Genomic DNA, 21,656 nt, shown 5'->3' with positions numbered 1-21,656 from the left:
CACAGTTATTCATAAGAGAGGGTGTTACTGGGTTTGTGTTGTACACAAACACATTTATTCATATGAGATGGTGTCATTAGGTTTGTGTTGTACACAGTTACAGTTATTCATAAGAGAGGGTGTGATTGGATGTGTATTGTACACATTTAAACAGTCATAAGAGAAGATGTCATTGTCTGTGTATTGTCAGTCAGAGGAGAGGTTGTTATTGGGTGTGTGTTGTATATAATTAAATGCAATAAGTCTTAAATGAAAGTCCATCCTTTGTATATTATGCACACTAAACATGGTCAGTCTTAAGTGCAAATGCCTTTGCATGTGTTTTATACACAGTTATATAGTCTTAAAAGCATGTTCAATTGGCGGGTGTTATACACTCTTAAACATGGTCAGTTTTAAATGTAGCACTGTCTAGTGTTTAATCTTAAATGCAACTACCCTTGGGCATGTGTTTATATACTGTTAAATATGGTCAATCTTAAATGCAACTACCCTTGGGCGTGTGTTTATATACTGTTAAACATGGTCAGTCTTAAATGCATCTACCCTTATGTGTGTGTTTATATGCTGTTAAACATGGTCAATCTTAAATGCAACTACCCTTGGGTGTGTGTTTATATACTGTTAAACATGGTCAGTCTTAAATGCATCTACCCTTATGTGTGTGTTTATATACTGTTAAACATGGTCAATCTTAAATGTGATTGCTGTATAATGTGTTATACATGTATACAGTTAAACATGGTAAATTTTAAATGCTGTACCCTGGTTGTGCTATGCACAGTTAAACAGGGACAACCTTAAATTTAAATACATTCAGTCTTAAATGATTGTGCCATTAGGTGTATGTTGTACACAGTAGAATATGGTCAGTCTAAACTTAGAGTGCCAGTGGGTATGTGTTGTACACAGTTAAATATGGTGAATCTAAACTGAGAGTGCCAGTGGGTATGTGTTGTACTCAGTTAAACATGGTCAGTCTAAAATGAGAGTGCCAGTGGGTATGTGTTGTACACAGTTAAACATGGTCAGTCGAAAATGAGAGTAACACTGGCTGTACGTTATGTGCAGTCTTAAGAGAGTGCCCTTGGGCAGGTGTTAAACACAATCAATCTTAAGAGATGGTGTCATAAAATTGATTATACATGTGCCTCATTAGTTAAGATTATGTATGATTTATTTTCATATCTATAATTTTTTTTTTACAGGTATGCTATTACAGTAGGGAGCCTGGGAGATTATGCAAGCACACAAGAAAAGATTAAAAATGGTTATAAATACAAGGTACTTTCCAGTTCTGTTTCAGATACCAATGAGGCCAATGTTATGGGGATAACACATGGTTTGTTGTGTTCAAATTAGCTGGAACATGATGAGAAAGAGTGAGACTGAGGATTCGGAGTCTTTTCCAAATGCTCTGGCAAAATGTTTGAATATAGCAAACTGTGTGTTATCGTTATTTTTACATTCAGTTGCTAAGCACACAAATGATGTACCAAATACTGACACATGGAAGATTAAATAGCTGTAATACAATACCAGCTATTATTGCATTGTATATTAATAGAATTATATGAATTCCCTCCTCTAGTTCATAAATGGAGGTCTTAGAGCAAAAACAAAATGATCTATCTCATGCCTTATGGTACAGCTTACATGAATTTCAGGGTCCTGAGTGGTCTAAAGAAGTGCCTATGACGGATCGTGAGGATCTTCTGGCCAAACATGATCTTGAATGAGGAACTCTGGCACAGAGCGGGCGCAAGCACCATCGCTGAGACCATTGCAACTCGCCGATGGAGATGGCTCGGCCACGTCTGCAGAATGCCTCCTGACTCATACCAAGGGTGGCACTGAGATAGACTCCACAGGGGAAAAGGAACCATGGCAGACCCAAAGAGACCTGGCGCCAAACCGTGGAGCGAGAACTCAAAGACCAGAGGCCTCACCCTGCAGACCTCCCCCATAACAGCAGCCGACAGACCAAAATGGTGCTCCCTTGCTGTCGCCTCAAGCACCAGATGGCGCAGAGAGGATTGATTGATTCGTTTGATTGAGTGGTCTAAAGCACTTACCTTAATGGATCATTGCCATCTCACCTCTGTTGGCATGGGTTTGAGTCTTGGGTTCGGCCAGTGTGGGTATGTGAGAAAGCATGCCAGTAGCTTCTCGAGGGTCAGTGGTTCTTTCCGGGTTCTTCCTCCACTATTTATACTGGCTGCCATTTATAGCCTATCTTGTGCTGAAAAATGGCATTAAACCCTACAACAACAACAACAACAACCTGATTTTCTGAAACCTCATGCGTCATGGATGGGTGGATAGAGGGTGGAGAGGATTAAAAGAACCCTGCACCATCTCTCTGCATGTCCTGACAGAGTTGCCACAGCATGTAATGGAGAATAGCTCTGCACACCATGCTTTCTCGCTGAGTCACATCCAATGACCACTGCAGAGTGGCTGTGCAGCCATAAGAAAGCTGCCTGGGACACTTACCCTGCCTGCTTGTTGTGCATTGTGTATGCTTACATGGGCAGATGTCTTTTCTGTGCATTATAGTTAGATAATGTATGGGATATTTATTTTTTTTTAAACAGAGAAAGCCACCACCTTATGGTCAGGGGAAAGGGACCTGCCTTCTACTTAGCTTTGGAACTCCCACCATCTGGTGTTGAATCTGTAATGTCTTCCTTTCCCCATGGCTCTGTGAATGAGTTTCCTGTGGCTTTATGGTTTGGTGGAACAAGAAGTTCATAGTCCCTCCTCCTCATCTCCTGCTTTGCTATCAAACAAAAAGGAATGTGGCCACAGCTCTTATCTTCTTGCATCAGTTTGTTTGGAGAAGGAGAGAGAACAAATAGGATAGTTCTGTCTCCCCATCATTAAATGAATTCCCAGATGACCTAGTTTCCTGTGAGTCCCCATCTCTGCTCCACCTTTCAGTTACATGACTAAAGACATGCCTTCAGTCTGAGGTGGGACTGAGCATACACCAACACCTTTACGTCTCTCGGAATAATCCCACAGGTTCTTCACACAGAGTCAGAACCTCCATGTCATGACTTACGCTGATATCTTCTTTTCCAACAGTAATGGTTCAGTGATCTCATCAGCCTTTTGGTATAACCCCCCCAGGAAAATATCTTTGAGGAGGGATCTACTGTCACAACACAGAGGGTCACTTTTGTACAGCAATCAACAAACTCTCTGCCTTCACACCTGGCTCATATCAAATTATCAGCCAAGATCAGTTTTCAAGGAAGGTTGCCAAATGCATCAGACAGGCAAGAAGATAACCGACTTTTAGGGTTTATGATGTAGAGATTATTCTGTAATTGGTGCAGTAGGAAAAGCATTGATCCTATCTGTTCCCCTTTATCTGCAGACATATATTTTGTAATTTTTTTCTCCTGAAGAGAAAAGACTGCTCATTGTCAACCAATAAAGGCAATACAGCATCCTTTTCCGATACTCTTTAAGTTCTCCTCTGTAGTGTCAGACCCCCATCTTTTTCTAGCTTGTGTGCTATTTTATTGTTATCTAAACCTCTTCATGGAACTTAGAGTGAAGCTTCTTTTAAGAACCTTACACTTATGACAATCTTCCTTCTCTTTCTGCTATCAGTAGTAGTGGGGCCCTGAGTGGCCAAGTGGTCTAAGGCTCTCTCCATAACAGAACACTGCCATCTCACTGTTGTCTGTGTTGGTTTGAGTCTCGGATTCGGCCAATGTGGGTATGTGAGAAAGCTTGCCAGTAGCTTCTCGTGGGTTGGTGGTTCTTAACAGGGTTTTCCCAGGTTCTTCCTCCACCATTAATACTGGCTGCCATGTATAGCCTATCGTGTGCTGAAAAATGGCGTTAAACCCAACAATAACAACAATCAGTAGTGAAATTCATGCCTTGGCACAGAAAGTTGTTTACAGTTCAGTGTAACTAAGTTTCTGATTCTCTTCTTTGACGGGGCTCCGAGTGGCCGAGTGGTCTAAAGCGCTGACCGTTGCGGATCACTGCCATCTCACCTCTTCGTGGGTTCGAGTCCAAGGCTCGGCTAGCGTGGGTACGTGGGAAAGCCTGCCAGTGGCTTCTCATGGGTCGGTGGTTCTTCCCTGGGTTTTCCAGGGTTCTTCCTCCACCAGTTATACTGGCTGCCATGTATAGCCTATCTTGTGCTGAAAAATGGCGTTAAACCCTAGAACAACAACAGTTCTTCTTTGACAAGCTTCAGAAACCCTGATCCAGTTGAAATTCCATGTCTCAGCCATATACTGTGGTATCATTTATTTTTGTTGGGCTCAGTTTTTGTGGTTTTGTAAAATAAGGCATTTTCTTGGGTATTTTGTGGTTTTGCCTGTAAAAGTTTGCGTATTAATAGGTATTTAAATTCATGGTTTAACCTCTACAAATATGCAAAATAAAGAATGCAAAAGAATAAAAATATGCCGATGCAAATGGCGGTCACTTTAATGTTTAAAGCATAACTACTACCTGAATGAGCACAAATCAAAGACCTTGCAAGTTCAATGCTTACACAGTGTTTTTGACCAAATGAATAACATCAGTCAAAGCTGACACAGCCAACAACACTAAAAGAATACTTCCATCTCTATGAGCACAAATAAAACACCTGTCAAGATTAATCACTTTTGCCATGTTTCCATTTGAGTGCTCAACACCAAAGAAAGCCGACGCAGTCAACACCACTAGGCCAATCGGTTATTAAAAAAGAACTAAAGTCACACTTCCACGAGTGGTATGCTAAACAGGTCATTGATGCCATTACGGATAAAGATATTACTGGTGATGATCAGCGCACAGTATTAGTAAACCTTGCAAACTCATTAATCAATCCAATTCATGCTGAATGAATAATTGCAGCTCACACATCATTGAAAGATAGGACCTAATTATCAGTGATTTTTTAGAAAGCTGGACTTGCTTAATTCAGCAATTTGGAGATTATTTACCTGAGAAGCATTTGTGAGTACCATGAGACTTGATTGACACAATGTTGATACAGTGTCTTTGTTCAAAAATCTGTAAAGTGTTAGCTTTAATACTCTGCTGTAATTAGTGTATATACATAATGTTTCATTAATAATAGTGTTTCTAGAAATGGTTATAGTATTTTACAGGATTGTTGTTCTTTTGGATTAAAAATGCATGGATAAAATGAAATGTGCTTCCAGAAGAATTTAAATGTTTTAACTTCAGTTGTTCTTGAATGAAAGATCGATTTGAATAAGTATTAAATTTAATTTTCATATACTTTTATTTTGTATTATTTATACTTTCATTTTCAGTATTACTATTGTTTGAATGCTTATGTTTTTTCTGTTTTCTCTCTATCCTTACTTACCTCACATATCAATTTAAGGCAGTGAGTGTAAATTACAGCTATTGGACACCTTATCGAACATGTGCATTGAAACAATATAAAATGATTTATAATTCTTGTTTCAAAATGTTAAAATAAAAAATAAAACAAACACATGTGAAAGCTAATATTTCATTACCAGATTACAGTATTGACCTCAATTTATCAAATACTAGTAGCTGTGTTAATCTCTAGGAATGAAACACTAAGAAATTGGTGGGTATGTCATCATCCTACGTGGCTCATTTTTCACTGGGGGTTTAAATTTCGTGGTTCTGGGCAACAAGGAAAACTTCAAAAATTGGTCCCCCATGACAATTGATGATACTACAGTATATGCTGGGAATATTCAAGACAGACACATTTGCCATGCTCGAGATTTATATTTCAAGGAAGGGTCAGAGCTATCTTTTCTCCCTCTCTTGGGTATCTCATATTTCGGCACTCAGTATCACAAGATGGATTATTCTGAGAATTAAAAAAGCATATCATTCTCTTACTGAGAGATATTTCATGGGACTCAAAGTCAGTGAGGTTAGGACTATTGCTGCATCTTGGAACTTTCTTATCCTTCCTTGGATGATGTGATGAAAGCCACATTCTGGTGATTTCACTCCACCTTCTCATCTACTTTTGAGCAGTGTTGCACCAGAGTGAAGTGTTGCACTGGAGTGAAGTGTTGCACTGGAGTGAAGTGTTGCACTGGAGTGAAGTGATGCACTGGAGTGAAGACATTTAGACATTAAGCTCAAGTTTTTAGGCCATCCTCTAGTCAGTAGTAAAATACCCTACTGACAGCAAATGGTAGGTTCACTCTAACAGTTAATCTTGTGGTCATCAGCCCCAACATAGCTGGTAAATTTATTAATCCATTAATAGTAGGTTGCATATTATTGCTGTTAAAATGTAGTTTTTAGGGGTTTAACTTACATGATTTATGTAATACATGCCCATATATTATTGTCTAATTTCCTCCCTGGTGTAACTTGGGCATTAGGCTGGGATCATATCATTCTTGTTCTAAAACCTCCAATTGCTAAGTGAGGAGGGAATTCACCTTGAATTTGGGAACTAGTGCAAAGAAAAGACATGCCAGTGTAGTAATAGCTGGTAAGTATTTCATACTTAAATTAGTTGTACCCCCCCCCCCCGCCAGAATGAAGTTTTTAAATGGAGACATACTATTCCTTTACTGACAACTCTAGTTTTATGTACTAATTCCAGTTCAGACTAACTTTATATTGTGTGTTTGTTTATATATTTGTAGAGATTTTGCATGTGCCAGAAAAGTATTGCATTTTATTGATACATAGTAATATTGCTCCAACTTGTTATGCCTGCCATAAGGTGGAGCATATTATGTTTTAATGTTTTCCATCTGTCAGTTTCCAATTAATTTTTTTGCGGGGGGGGGGGGGGCATCTTCTACCATCTACAGTTACCAGTCTTTTGGATGACTTATACTTTTGGTAAGGACAAACCCTGTTCATTTTTTTCTTCTCAAAAGGCCAAAGTCCTTGTGACTGAATGTCAAAAGGTCAAAGTCCTTGTGACTGAATGAAGAAAAATGGTTTCTTTACAGTAACTCAGATTCTCTACAGTTACCCAACATTGTGGATGGTTTGCATTTGAGGTGAGGAAGAACCGTTTTGATTTGAGGGTCAAAAGGTCACTGTGACTAAAAGAAGATAAATGTTTGTGGGTGGTGGTGATTGTGCACATTAGTTCTGTATCAGAGATTTGGTGCAAACATTGGGATGGCTTGCAGTTGGAGTAACGAAGAAGCCTATTGATTTTCAAAGTCAAAGGTCAAGGTTATGTGACTGAAAAAAGAAAAAAGATTTCCACATAACAATTAAAATTTATTACCACAAACATCACCAAACACTTGTTTAGGTAAGAAAAAAAGAACCATATTGCTTCTAGAGTAAAACAGTCAAGGTCACTGACTTGAAGAAGAAAAATCATTTCGTAAAACAACTTTCATTCTAGTTCAAAGTTTGTTGAAGGTTTGCACTTAGGCACAGAAAAGGCCTATTGATTTGGAGTCAAACTGTCAGGGTCATTATGAATAGCTTGCACTTAGGATACTACAGAAAGGTGAGAGAGTATTGAGCATAGTAAGTCTATTTAGAAAATAATGGTTTCATCAAAGGTCCAGGTCCCTGAGAGTCATGATCATAGTAAGTCTGTTAAGAAATAATGGTTTCATCAAAGATCCAGGTCACTGAGAGTCATGATCATAGTAAGTCTATTAAGGGGGCGCTCACCAGATAATATGTACTTTTGAGAGAGTGACATATATAAGGTGAAGTAGTTCGCATTTAAAACATGCACAATGGAGAGAATGCTGGCATACCTCTATGCTACATTAATGTAATGTGAATGATATTTCTTTTGGATGTTGTACTTTTGGAAATTTTACATGATTTAAGCACACTGCTAACTAAAATGACTGCTCCCTTGTGTTAAAAAATCAGCCTGAATTAGTCTAAAGTACACTATACATAGCAGCTATTAAAATAGGGAAAATGAATTTTGCCAGACTAGACAATACCAGCTTCTGAAAGTGCAATGAATGAATTACCAAATATATAAAATGTAAAAAAAGTTATTGGCTCTTTTTTATACAATTTACCTCTGAAGTTCAGGAAGTGAAAATGACCAAGTAGAGCTAGCACTTTTTTGAAAGGTGCACATCTGAAGTAAGGCCAAGCTGTATACTCTATAACCCATAGTACACTCATCAATCATACACCAAAATAAAGGGAATTAAAGGTTCTTTGCATTATACCTAAGATATACGAGGTCTTTTTTTAAATAGCCAGTATAACCAGTGAGGAAAGCCGGGGAAATTCTTTTTCTTTAAAATCCTAACCCTATGGAAAATGCGAAACTGTATAGCGCCACCTAAGAAAATAATGGTACTATCAAAGTTCCAGGTCACTGAGAGTCATGATCATAGTAAGTCTATTAAGAAAATAATGGTTTCATCAAAGGTCCAGGTCACTGAGAGTCATGATCATAGTAAGTCTATTAAGAAAATAATGGTTTCATCAAAGGTCCAGGTCACTGAGAGTCATGATCATAGTAAGTCTATTAAGAAAATAATGGTTTCATCAAAGGTCCAGGTCACTGAGAGTCATGATCATAGTAAGTCTATTAAGAAAATAATGGTTTCATCAAAGGTCCAGGTCACTGAGAGTCATGATCATAGTAAGTCTGCTAAGAAAATAATGGTTTCATCAAAGGTCTAGGTCACTGAGAGTCATGATCATTAATCTAAAGAGTTGACCATGCCCAAATATAGTACTATTGAAAACAGGGCAGGTGGTTTTTAATGCTGTGTTCATGATATTGTAATTGTCAAAGATATTCATTGAATCTTCAGTTTATTACATCTTGCTTATAGATATCTATTTTACTATTATTTTGTTATTTTGCTTCTAAATTCTGTCGAAACAATAATGATTTTACATACATTTATGTCTTCCTTTTGTAAAACATGACATTTCTTCAATTAACTTTTCTTTTTCTTCCTGAAAATCTTTTGTAATGGTAAATTCTTCTAACTGTTATCCTTTGTAAGTATTGATCATATATGTAGCACTATATTTATTAGATATTCCATGTGATCATGTAGGTTGCACTGTATTATTTATTCCATGTGATCATGTAGATTGCACTGTATTATTTATTCCATGTGATCATGTAGATTGCACTGTATTATATATTCCATGTGATCATGTAGATTGCACTGTATTATTTATTCCATGTGATCATGTAGGTTGCACTGTATTATTTATTCCGTGTGATCATGTAGATTGCACTGTATTATTTATTCCATGTGATTATGTAGGTTGCACTGTATTATTTATTCCGTGTGATCATGTAGATTGCACTGTATTCAATACTCCATGTGATCATGTATGTTGTTCTGTGTTAGATAACAACATGTGATCAGATGGTGGGAATAGCTATTTCCATTTCCATTACAAGTCCATGAAATCAAATCGTGTATGACAGCCTTTTTATATTTCACCTGTGAATTACTTGCAGTATCCTGCAGTAGATAATTTGTCTTCCGAAAAAAATCTTGAAAAGGTTGGACACAATAGTGACACAACATGGACCATCAAGTGAGTTTGTTTTTCACACATACCATATACCGAGTCTCTTTTTCATTATCTATTTCACAGGAACATATAGAGAAAGCCATTGGTTTGAACCCAAAGGATCCCTCCAATCATTATCTACTGGGAAGGTGGTGCTATGGTGTAGGTATATCCTTTACAGACGTTCCAGATAATCCACCTTAACTAATTTGAAAATAGATTAACTTGTGCCAGGGTACAAAACCTTCATATCACTGATGAGTTTGTACCACACTTCAGTGTTGGACAGAAATGGTGTATTTCTCAAAGTCTAAAATTCTTCCAATAGTGGACAGTTTAAACCCAGATCTACCTTTGTATTATGCTTCAGAAGATCAGGGTCTTTACAGTTTTGTTCCATTTACTGTTTTTAGTGAATAGCGTAGATCCTGCTCTGTTGATTTTCTATGCAGTGGCAGATTTGAGTCAGTGCTGTTTACAGTGTATACTTTTATCACACTGGCAAGTATAGTAAATGATTTAAATAATACTGTGTGCCAGATCTTTGAGAAGCACTTCTTTGTTAAACTCTGAAAGAAATTCAGATACAATATTCAGTTCATAAAATGGGGCAGTCCTTGACTTTACTAGAGAACAATTACATAATTTGCAATTAATGTGAATACATTTTTTGAGAGTTGTCTCAAAAATATTTAATGCATCCCCTCAGAATTGTGGTTCAATACATGTTTTAAAACTTTAAAGTTTTCTTTATTCATAGTTTTATTCAAAGCTTATGACATGCTGTCTGCTTTTCCATTACTAAGAATAGATTTTGCTTGTAATAAATAGACACTTTTCAGCTCAAGTGGTCATAGACAAGAAGAGCTAATTGGTTGGCCTGTTGCCCATTGTTGAAACGTCTTTCCATCCATTAGCACAAACTTGTTATCCCAACTACTTTCAAACTACATTTAGGATTGCCATAGAGTTCCATGCACACATTTATCCCAAGGTCTAATTGAGCCTGAATGAAAATAGTGCTGCTGAGACATCCAATATGCCTGCCACAGGAACAATCTGAAAAATATTGTTATCACTATTCCTTCTGAAAGGATGATCATATGAACATGGGGTTTTCACTAAAACAAAACTTCAGCGATGTCTGATTAGTCCCAGACAAAAATGGTACCGATCTGACTTCCAAATGGCCACCACAGCAGCCATCTTGAAAATCTTGTTACTGCTACTTATGAATAGAAAGTCACATCAGCATGGATTTTTCACAGATGACTTTGTATAGTGTCTGGTTGATCTTAAATGAAAATGATGCCACCCAAATGTAAAGTAAACAATAGTCATATCAACATAAGATTTTCACCAGAAGACCTATGCTCTTAAATAAATAATATATTGAATGGATATCAAATGTTGCCACCTCAGTGGACATCTTGGAAATTGCTACTCATTTCTGAGATGGCCAGTTCTATCAGCTATAGGTGTTCCCCTGAAGACTTCTTATGATATCTAGTTTATACTAAGTGAAAATGGTGCCAGTCTGAAGACTTCTTATGAGATCTAATTTATACTAAGTGAAAATGGTGCCAGTCTAACATACAAGATGACCACCATGATCACGATATTGAAAAATTGTATTGCTACTCCTCCTAAATGGAACATCATATTGACATGGAGTTTTCACCAGAAGACTAAATATGATAGCTAGTATGGTCCTGAATAGGAGTGATGCTAGTATGACCTAAATATGGCTGCCACAATGAACATGTTGAAAATCTTGTCTCTAATTCTTCTGAATGGATCATCATATCATGGTGTTTTCACCATTAGTCTTCTAATTGGGTCTGATTTGCCCAAAAATAAAATGGTGCCTAATTTGCATCCAATATGGCTGCCACAGTTATTAACTTGAACATCTTTTTTCTCTGGAATATCAGAGATGGTTTCAGTACTCAGCAGAAACAAAGATGCAGTGGAATGTCAGTTTCCTCATAGGAATCTTGTCTACATTAGCTCTAATGGCCTTTTGGCCATTATAAACTTGGGAACCAGTTCATGACATTAGAACAACATGACAGAACATTGTTCTTCTTGCCCTAACCTCAAGAACATTGTTTGCAAATGTGGTTCTTAGGTTAAGAGTTTGTGCCACCTCAGAAGTGGGAGTGGATGAGGGCAAAGATAGTGGAAGATGCTGCGTGTTGTTGTCCCATGCATCTAGTTCTGAGATCAGCTGTAGTTGTTAGGGCAAGCACATTTAGTAACATCCAGGAATGTGTACATGGAATTTGGTCAGAATCCCCAAACAGGTCACCCAAAATTGGCCTCGTTCAAGCAGTGCAACAGGATGCAACTCAAATTCTAATCCTAAGATGAATGATTAATCTTGGCGGTTACTTCCCTTAACATAGCTTAAATGCTTCTATGTAGTATATAAAACAATACATCATTTCAGTTGAAAATGTTCATAAAGGTAATTAAATATTTTAACAATGTTTTGTTAATATTTTAATTGGTATTTGCTTGTGATGATAAAAGCAAAACATGTTTATCAATAGTTCACAATTTATGTTTGTAATTTTGATCCTGTTTAATATATCATATTATCCAAAAGCTTTGATCATGTGTAATGTATCATATAATGTACCTATATGTGTATCATATTATCCAAACACTTTGATCCTGTTTAATGTATCATATTATCAAAAAGCTTTGATCCTGTTTAATGTATCATATAATGTACATATACGTGTTTCATATTATCCAAACACTTTGATCCTGTTTAATGTATCATATTATCCAAACACTTTGATCCTGTTTAATGTATCATATTATCGAAAAGCTTTGATCATGTTTAATGTATCATATAATGTACCTATATGTGTATCATATTATTAAAACCTTTCAAGACATAAATATGTTCAGTACTTTGATCCTTAGTTCATAACATAGAGACATTTTTAAAAAAATTAAAATGTACTCAGAAGAACACTCAACTATCATTTAAGTAATTAAATAGGCTTCAAGTCACAGTCTGATTTTTTCAGGTATATATGCTCTCCTGGCTTGAGAGAAAAGCTGCATCAGCCCTTTATGCTACACCCCCTTCATCCACCGCAGAAGAAGCTCTTGCTTGTTTTCTTGAGGTAAGTTATGTGATGTTAACCAATAATTTATAAACCTTCATTAAAAAACATCTCTTTCTCTATCTCTCTCTCTTATTCCATTCTGCTCCCAATCATATGGAGAACTGTCTCTTTGAAATTTATGGATGAAAAGATTTCATTAAAAAATTGATGATTTCCAGAAGCTTATGTATCTTTAAGAAATGCATCATGATTATCAAAGATTTAAAAAAAAAAATTTGGTTCAGTATGTGCTATTTCTTCATCACAGTATGGTGAATATTTTCCCATCAATATGCTTTGGAAGTCTCCCATCAATATGCTGTGGAAGTCTCCCATCAATATGCTATAGAAGACTCCCATCAATATGTTGTTGAAGGCTCCCATCAGTATTCTTTGGAAGACTCACATCAATATGCTATGGAGGGCCCCCATTAATATGCTATGAAGACTCCCATCAATATGCTATGGAAGACTCCCATTAATATGCTATGGAGGGCCCCCATCAATATGCTATGGAAGACTCCTATCAATATGCTATCAAAAACTCCCATCACTTTACTGTGGAAGACTTCTATCAATATGCCATAGAAGCCTCCCATTGATATTAGTAATATGATATGCACACATGTTATTGAGGTGCATTTGTGTAGCTGTGCTTGTGTACACTGTCAAGGTTATATTTCTGATCAGATTTTAATCAGACTTGGTATGTAAAGATCGTCAAGATCTTTGGTAAGTTTGATTTGAGCAGCATATACACACATTAATGATGTTGTCTTAAATTTGATTGGTTGAGCTTGTGGCTTCTCCAGATTATTGATGTGTTCGATTATTTTATTGTTAATATCACTTACGGAATGTCAGGAGATTCAGTTCTAGTAATTTCCTATTGAAACTATTTGTACACATGGTACAGTGCATGCAGTTACTTGCCAGTCCTTTATTAGAAAGCTAATGAAGTAACCTATCATAAGGACTGTTTGGGATCAGCTTTGAAGCAATGCAGAATTCATTATTTTGCAGATTTTTTATATAAAAAAAACATTTAAAAAATGAGAATAGAAAATGCACAATTTTCAGTAAACAAGATATACAGGGTAATGAAATATAACACGAGAGATTATAATGAATGATGTGTCATGTAATGTGAAGAAATATATAAAATAATAATATAACAAGTCAGTATTCTGCTGAAAAGAAAGCCATATCACTATTGGGTTTTCACCAAAAGACTTCTTATGATGTCTATTTGGTTTTAATGAAAAATGGTCCTGGATGGTCATGTCAGAATGGGGTTTTAACCAAAAGTCTTCTTATAATGTCTAGTTGATCCTGATAAAAAAAAATGGTGTTAATCAGACATCCATATGGCTACTGTGGTAGCCATTTTTAACACATTAACCCCTGGCACCCTGTTTAAGCATCAGTAGATAGTGCCCTTCTTCTGAGCTCTGTAGTGTCAAGGTCGTTTAAGATACACTAAAGTAGGTGGTATTATAGAAAAGTAAACAGATGTAGCTATACAATGGTACCAAATAATCTGGACTTTCTAGTCACATTACAAAATACAGAGGGAAAAACCTATTTTTTGTGACCCAATTTTTTCACACCCAGAATTCGCTCATGGTCAGAACCCAACATGGACTTTCCACTGAAAGACTTCATATGATATCTACTTGGTCCTGAATGAAAATGTGGCCTATCTTACATCCAGTGTGGCTGCTGTAATGTCAGTTTTGAGAATCTTGTCACTTCTCTTCATGAATAGGTGGACATAGAGATGGGGGGGGGTATTTCACCAAAAGATTTCTGATGATGCACATATTAATCCAGTATAGTTGACATCTTGAAATCTTCTTGTTACCCAAGAATATTAGAGATGCTTTGAACAATCAGCAGTTTAAAGGAAGAAATGGTCTTGTCCTGGATTACTGGGAAATCTTTTTTGTCCATTGGATTTTGAGTCCATCAAGGGACTCTTGTTCCAGCTAGGTATAATACATTATTTGTCTTTGTATCATTCTGAAACCCTTCACATTGTTTAATGTTGTTTTATGATAAAACAAATTTAGGATGACATCTTTAAATTTTTTGTGACATGCATCTGTCAGTTAAAAAAAGGTAAAGATATTATTTACTTTTTTTTCTTCCTTTCTTTCAGGCAGATAGATTGAAGGCTGGAAAATGGAAGGAGAATTTGCTATATATTGGAAAGGTAATGGAGTAACCTATTACACCCTATGCACATTTTTATTAAATATTCAAAGGATCCTGCATCAAGGTGCAAGAGCCCTGTAGTAATAAACATTTTCCATTCATCCATCTTTCTGTCTCTCCATCTGTTTCTCTATCTGTTCATTTACACTTTTTGCAGCCAGCATAATTCTGCAATTCTTGTACATAATTGAATGTCATTTACCCTGTGACCTCCCCTATGTTAGCAGTGCCCAAAGACCATGGGGCTTATATGAGTACCCCTACTTCATGGCAGGGGTACTAACACAAGTCTGTGTCTCAGTGGAGCAGCCAGGTGTGATTCACACCTGGACCTTTTTCAGTCTATATTTAAAAAATTGAACATGTTCCTTACATAAACTGAAAGAAATTATATAGTCTTTTTATTTCATTGTTGCATATCATTGTAAAAACACTTGGAAAATATTGTTTACCTTCTTTATCCTGTATTTTCTTTTGAATGGTCCACCATATTAGTTCAGCTGATAACCATTTCCATTTTCAACCCAGTTTTTGTGTGTGCCATATAAGGACATTGCTGCCTTATTTGGAATATAATTAGATCGTAGCAAATACGGTATGCATTGGATAACATATTGTGGAAAATCAAATATGACATAGCAGGTCTTATTTTGTAAATCAAATTACCATGAGATTCTTGTGTTATCTATCATGTTGGACAAAATATGGCTAGCATAAACATACCAATATAATTTACCTTATTATAAGCTTAATAACTTTATCAGTAGCCAGATTTACTGAAAAATGGAACTCTACTTTGGTAGTAGATTTTAACGTGTCATCTTTTTGTCCGTGAAAAAGTTTTATTTTCTCCATTATAAGGTATAGAATCAAATTGTAGCCTCAACCATGTTGAGGCCATGACATTGTAATAACCTGAAACCCCAAGTCCAGAACCTTAGGTCCAAACAGATATTACATGATTTAATTTAGCTGATATATCCAATACACATGTAATTGGTTGCCATTTTGCCCAGTGCCTTCCCCATCTTTAAGATGTGCCCCAAAGTTACAGCAGAACCCTAATGGCCAGACATGTGTTAACATTGTATGATTTAATTTGGCTGATATATATGTCTTGTTTAAATCTCATGCACCTAGATATTCTTCTGAATAAATATGACATATTTCATCCACAGTCCACAGCACAAGATACATTAGTAACAAAATCAAACAAGCCTCACCACTCCACTACCATACAGATTTGAACAAGTAACACTATTCAGAATTCTACCTTGAAATTTCTTGGCATAGCAGCCATTATTAAAAGTTATGAATATGAAGCTTGTAATAATTATTCCTGAAATTAACTGATAAACTCTACAATTTATATTGCATTAGAACAATTCAAGGTCACCACAGTCAAAGGTAACAAGGTGCAAACATTTGCTAATGCTTCATACACTAATATATTAGAGCTTGTAAAGTTGCATTTTTTTCATTTTATTCATCATTTTTTTTTTGCAAATTGAAAGAACAATTCTCTTGTTTTCTTTCAGTTAATCCAGCAGTTTAAAATTTATGTTGATTTGATATTCATTGTCTTTGAACTTTTGTGCTTCTGTGTTTCCAGTAAGTAGGTACATGGTACACACAATACTGGCACAAGACCTGTTGTACAAGGAAGAGTGAAATTAGGCATAATTTGTTGTTTTTTATCCAGAAATAAATTCTCACTCTAATGATAAAGAGAACGAGAAGTGTGCAGAATTTCAATTTTTCTTTTAAAGTTCAATTCCCAAGCTTTGCACTTTTGCGCAGGTTTCAAAATTGAATGAAAAGTCTATTAATTGGATTTTTCCCACTGTTAATCCTTGTTATTAAAAAATAATTTATATCTTACAAAATATTGGGAAAATCCACAGTTATCTGTTCTTGATATGTGAATGATGGTCGATTTAGGTTTAAAATAAATGAATTCACAAATACAGAGGAAAAATATGCATGGTTATTTAATGTTTCAATCAATAAATATCCCTGTGTTTAGAAGAGACTGATTTAGAAACATCCAATGCTCTAAATGTTGCTAAATCCAAAAGATAACAGTTATCATGCTACAAAATATTTAACTGAGAAAGTTTTTTAAAAGTAAGACAAATGGTGTTTTTGAGTTTTTTAAAAGTAAGACAAATGGTGTTTTTGAGTTTTTTTAAAGTAAGACAAATGGTGTATTTTGAGTTTTTTAACAGTAAGACAAATGGTGTTTTTGGAGTTTTTTAAAAGTAAGACAAATTGTTGTTTTTGAGTTTTTTAGCAGTAAGACAAATGGTGTTTTGGAGTTTTTTAAAAGTAAGACAAATTGTGTTTTGGAGTTTTTTAACAGTGACAAATGGTGTTTTGGAGTTTTTTAACAGTAAGATAATTGGTGTTTTGCAGTTTTTTAACAGTAAGATAATTGGTGTTTTGGAGTTTTTTAACAGTAAGACAAAGGGTGTTTTTTGAGTTTTTAAAAGTAAGACAAATGGTGTTTTTGAGTTCTTTAACAGTAAGATAATTGGAGTTTTGATGAAATAAATAGGCATACAATTATCTGAAGTATCATGCACATTTGTATATGTCTTTCAGGTTTGGGTATATTAATATTCATAGCAAGCCAACCAAAACTGAGTTGATCAGAGACTAAACCCATAAAATTACAATGCCAGGGCTTTGGGGCACTGCTGGAATAATGGAAGGCACTGGCAAAGTGGATCTATCCACAGCTATTTACAGTATTAAGAACATATGCATACATTTACTTGTCTTTCTTTTACTAAGATTCCAGATTTATTTTGATCATTATTAGAAAAACCATATGCTGTCTGAAGCAGGCAGCAAATGGCTGCATTTGTGTTCTCAGAAAAATACCTGAAATAGTAGGAAGTAAACTAATTTTGCCCGTTCTTGAAATATAACAAAGAAAATTCACGGTGTAGGCACTACAATTTTCTGAAAGTTTACTGATGAAATTTTAAAGAAAAATGTTACTGAGTCATTTTTAAAAAACAATTTTCATGAGAAGTTCAGAAAGTGAAGATGCAGAGCTATCAGTATTCTCAGACATACACATTAGAATGCTTAGCTGTGTACTTTCAAAAACCCAAATCAACCATCATTCATGCCTAGCTGTGTACTTTCAAACCCAAATCAACCATCATTCATGCCTAGCTGTGTACTTTCAAACCCAAATCAACCATCATTCATTGCTAGCTGTGTACTTTCAAACCCAAATCAACCATCATTCATGCCTAGCTGTGTACTTTCAAAAACCCAAATCAACCATCATTCATGCCTAGCTGTGTACTTTCAAACCCAAATCAACCATCATTCATGCCTAGCTGTGTACTTTCAAACCCAAATCAACCATCATTCATTGCTAGCTGTGTACTTTCAAACCCAAATCAACCATCATTCAAGCCTAGCTGTGTACTTTCAAACCCAAATCAACCATCATTAATGCCTAGCTGTGTACTTTCAAAAACCCAAATCAACCATCATTCATGCCTAGCTGTGTACTTTCAAACCCAAATCAACCATCATTCACGCCTAGCTGTGTACTTTCAAACCCAAATCAACCATCATTCATGCCTAGCTGTGTACTTTCAAAAACCCAAATCAACCATCATTCATGCCTAGCTGTGTACTTTCAAACCCAAATCAACCATCATTCATGCATAGCTGTGTACTTTCAAACCCAAATCAACCATCATTCATGCCTAGCTGTGTACTTTCAAAAACCCAAATCAACCATCATTCATGCCTAGCTGTGTACTTTCAAACCCAAATCAACCATCATTCATGCATAGCTGTGTACTTTCAAACCCAAATCAACCATCATTCATTGCTAGCTGTGTACTTTCAAACCCAAATCAACCATCATTCATGCCTAGCTGTGTACTTTCAAACCCAAATCAACCATCATTAATGACTAGCTGTGTACTTTCAAAAACTCAAATCAACCATCATTCATGCCTAGCTGTGTACTTTCAAACCCAAATCAACCATCATTCATGCCTAGCTGTGTACATTTCCTGTGTGTCAGTTCTTGTGGAGTTACAAAAATGTCATTTTTGTTGGAACTGAAATTTGTAGATATGCCCTTAAAGGGGAAAGTGTTTCACAAAAGCATCATTGTTCACTGATTTTATAAATTCCTAGTTTAATGCATTAATTGGAAGATCACACTAATTAAAGCATTGACAGTATTTCACCTATTGGAAGACCACACTAATAAAAGCATTGACAGTAATTCACCTAATGGAAGACCACACTATTAAAAGCATTGACAGTATTTCACCTATTGGAAGACCACACTAATAAAAGCATTGACAGTATTTCACCTAATGGAACACCACACTATTAAAAGCATTGACAGTATTTCACCTAATGGAACACCACACTAATAAAAGCATTGACAGTATTTCACCTAATGGAAGACCACACTATTAAAAGCATTGACAGTATTTCACCTAATGGAACACCACACTAATAAAAGCATTGACAGTATTTCACCTAATGGAAGACCACACTATTAAAAGCGTTGACAGTATTTCACCTAATGGAAGACCACACTAATAAAAGCATTGACAGTATTTCACCTATTGGAAGACCACACTAATAAAAGCATTGACAGTATTTCACCTAATGGAAGACCACACTAATAAAAGCATTGACAGTATTTCACCTATTGGAAGACCACACTATTAAAAGCATTGACAGTATTTCACCTATTGGAAGAAAACACTAATAAAAGCATTGACAGTAGTTACCTAAACAGATGATTATCACTTCCATTAAGTGATGTTTGACATTTTCTCATTTGAATATAAAATCCAGTTTATATATATTTGGCAAGGTTCAGTTTTATGTGAGTCCTTCATGTCACATTTCCAGTGTGTCTTTCATTTATTAAATTCATTTCAGCACACTGCATTTTGAAGGATTTATATGTTAAGAAGTCTTTGGTCTAGATCAGTTAAACATAATACAGCAATATTTGACCATGTTTTTGCCCCTGTTTGACTTAGAATTATGCCTTGTATATTGAACCAAGCTTTACTTGATCGAGGACATCCATGTAATATGCATATATTGATATTTTTATTATAGTGTTACTTAGAACTAAAGAAGTATCCTGAAGCAGTTGAATGGTTGAGAAAGGCAGGGTCCCTCCCAGTTGTAGGTCAAGATGTAAGTCATAAATTTCTCTTCCAAGTGCACTGGATTTTTAAAAAAATTCTCAAATCAGTTGAATGAATTGTAATGAGATATGTTGAAACCTGAAAGAATTACAGTCTCGGAAGTTAAAGCAATTAATCAACATTAAAGAGACGCATCTTTAAATATTTGTCTTTTCACCCACCCATTTATTTATGTGTCAGTCTTGATCAGTTTATTGATTTGTCTGGCAGTGTATGTGTGTGTGTGTATATATATATATATATATATAAAATAAACAACACCAATGTGTAGAATGTGTGACTGGTTTCACTTTATTCCTTCATCAGACTGAATTCAATATCATTGCTTATGTCGTTAAATATATTCTGTTTCTAAGTGATCAGTGATTTAAACAATGTAATCAAGATGATGTCATAGCTTAAAGTTTTACCATGCGTAATGTTTATAAGAAAAACAAATAATTGACATGGAACAATGCATATACAGTATAGATGATATTTTAATACATAAAAATACATAAAACTAGATCTTAAAGATACATATATCTCTGTTGATAACTATATTTAAAAAAATTATGAATAAATAGAGATAAACAGTTTTACTAATATTTTTATTATGTATAATGCACATTTTTTAAATATATTATACCTTGATTTATTATTGACCACTGTTCAATATTTTATCAGAACTCAAATTATATAATGAAAATTATGATGTTCATGATACTTACAGTCATATAAATCAATATTTTATAAATAATTAATCATAATGTATTGAAAATTTATTTATAATTCTCTTCTTTTTTCATTGAATTAGTAAACTTATTTTTATGATATTAGTTTATACTTTCACTGTTTAAGTTTTTCTGTAGATTAGAATAATTTAAAAATATTCTTAAATAATTGTAAAAAGGGGACATAATTCAAATACCAGTCTTAACATAGTTAAAGAACATAACACAATTTTTTTAAAAATTAAAAAAATAAAAAAATTAACAAATGATTAATGAATGTCGTATAGAGTTTTGGAATTTAGACCTTTTGGATTTATATATATATGAATATAAATATATACATTTAAATATACAAGATCATTAAAATTGAAAGAAGTTTTCTCACAATCATGTACATATTCACAATATGAAAGTAGTTTTCCTGTTCAAAATAAGCCCTTTTTCAATAAAAAAAGAACCATCATTTACACCTTCTAGTGGACGAGATATTTATCTCAATTTTTACATTAAAGCAACTAAGCATGAAATTGTAAATAGCAGTCCTAAAAGAAAACTAACCTACACTTGCTTGTAAAAGGACTAAAAATCTTAAAGATTTCCTAATTAATTTGAACTAAAAAAAACATATAAAAAGGGATCATCAACTAAATGTAATAGACCTAGATGTTTGCACTGTTCTTTAATGAAAATACTTCTTTCAATAGTAATAATATGAAAGATTTAAAATGCATTGTGATACCAATTGTGCAACATCAAATGTTATTTATTTGATCACATGCAAAAAATGTGGCATCCAGTATATTGGACAAACCAGTCAACAAATATCTAAATGTATGAACCAACTTAGATCAGACATATAAAAAAAATTGATCAATCATTTTCATCACATGTTT

General features: G+C 34.9%; 1 protein-coding gene across 1 annotated transcript in view; it reads left to right on the top strand.

Moving 5' to 3' along the window:
• LOC149805045 (regulator of microtubule dynamics protein 1-like) overlaps positions 1–21,656 on the top strand; it is a 51,128-nt gene that overhangs the window by 16,030 nt on the left and 13,442 nt on the right. Inside the window, exons 4-8 of the mRNA XM_089946863.1 lie at positions 1,209–1,284; positions 9,574–9,651; positions 12,534–12,632; positions 14,776–14,829; positions 19,959–20,039. Of these exons, the coding sequence (XP_089802989.1) occupies positions 1,209–1,284; positions 9,574–9,651; positions 12,534–12,632; positions 14,776–14,829; positions 19,959–20,039 (388 nt within the window). The remainder of the gene's footprint in view (positions 1–1,208; positions 1,285–9,573; positions 9,652–12,533; positions 12,633–14,775; positions 14,830–19,958; positions 20,040–21,656) is intronic.

The sequence above is a fragment of the Sinohyriopsis cumingii genome, chromosome 2 (assembly GCF_028554795.1).
Source record: "Sinohyriopsis cumingii isolate HCF-2022 chromosome 2, ASM2855479v2, whole genome shotgun sequence".
NCBI classification, from domain to species: Eukaryota; Metazoa; Mollusca; class Bivalvia; order Unionida; family Unionidae; genus Sinohyriopsis; species Sinohyriopsis cumingii.
This window is presented reverse-complemented; position numbering and strand designations above follow the sequence as displayed.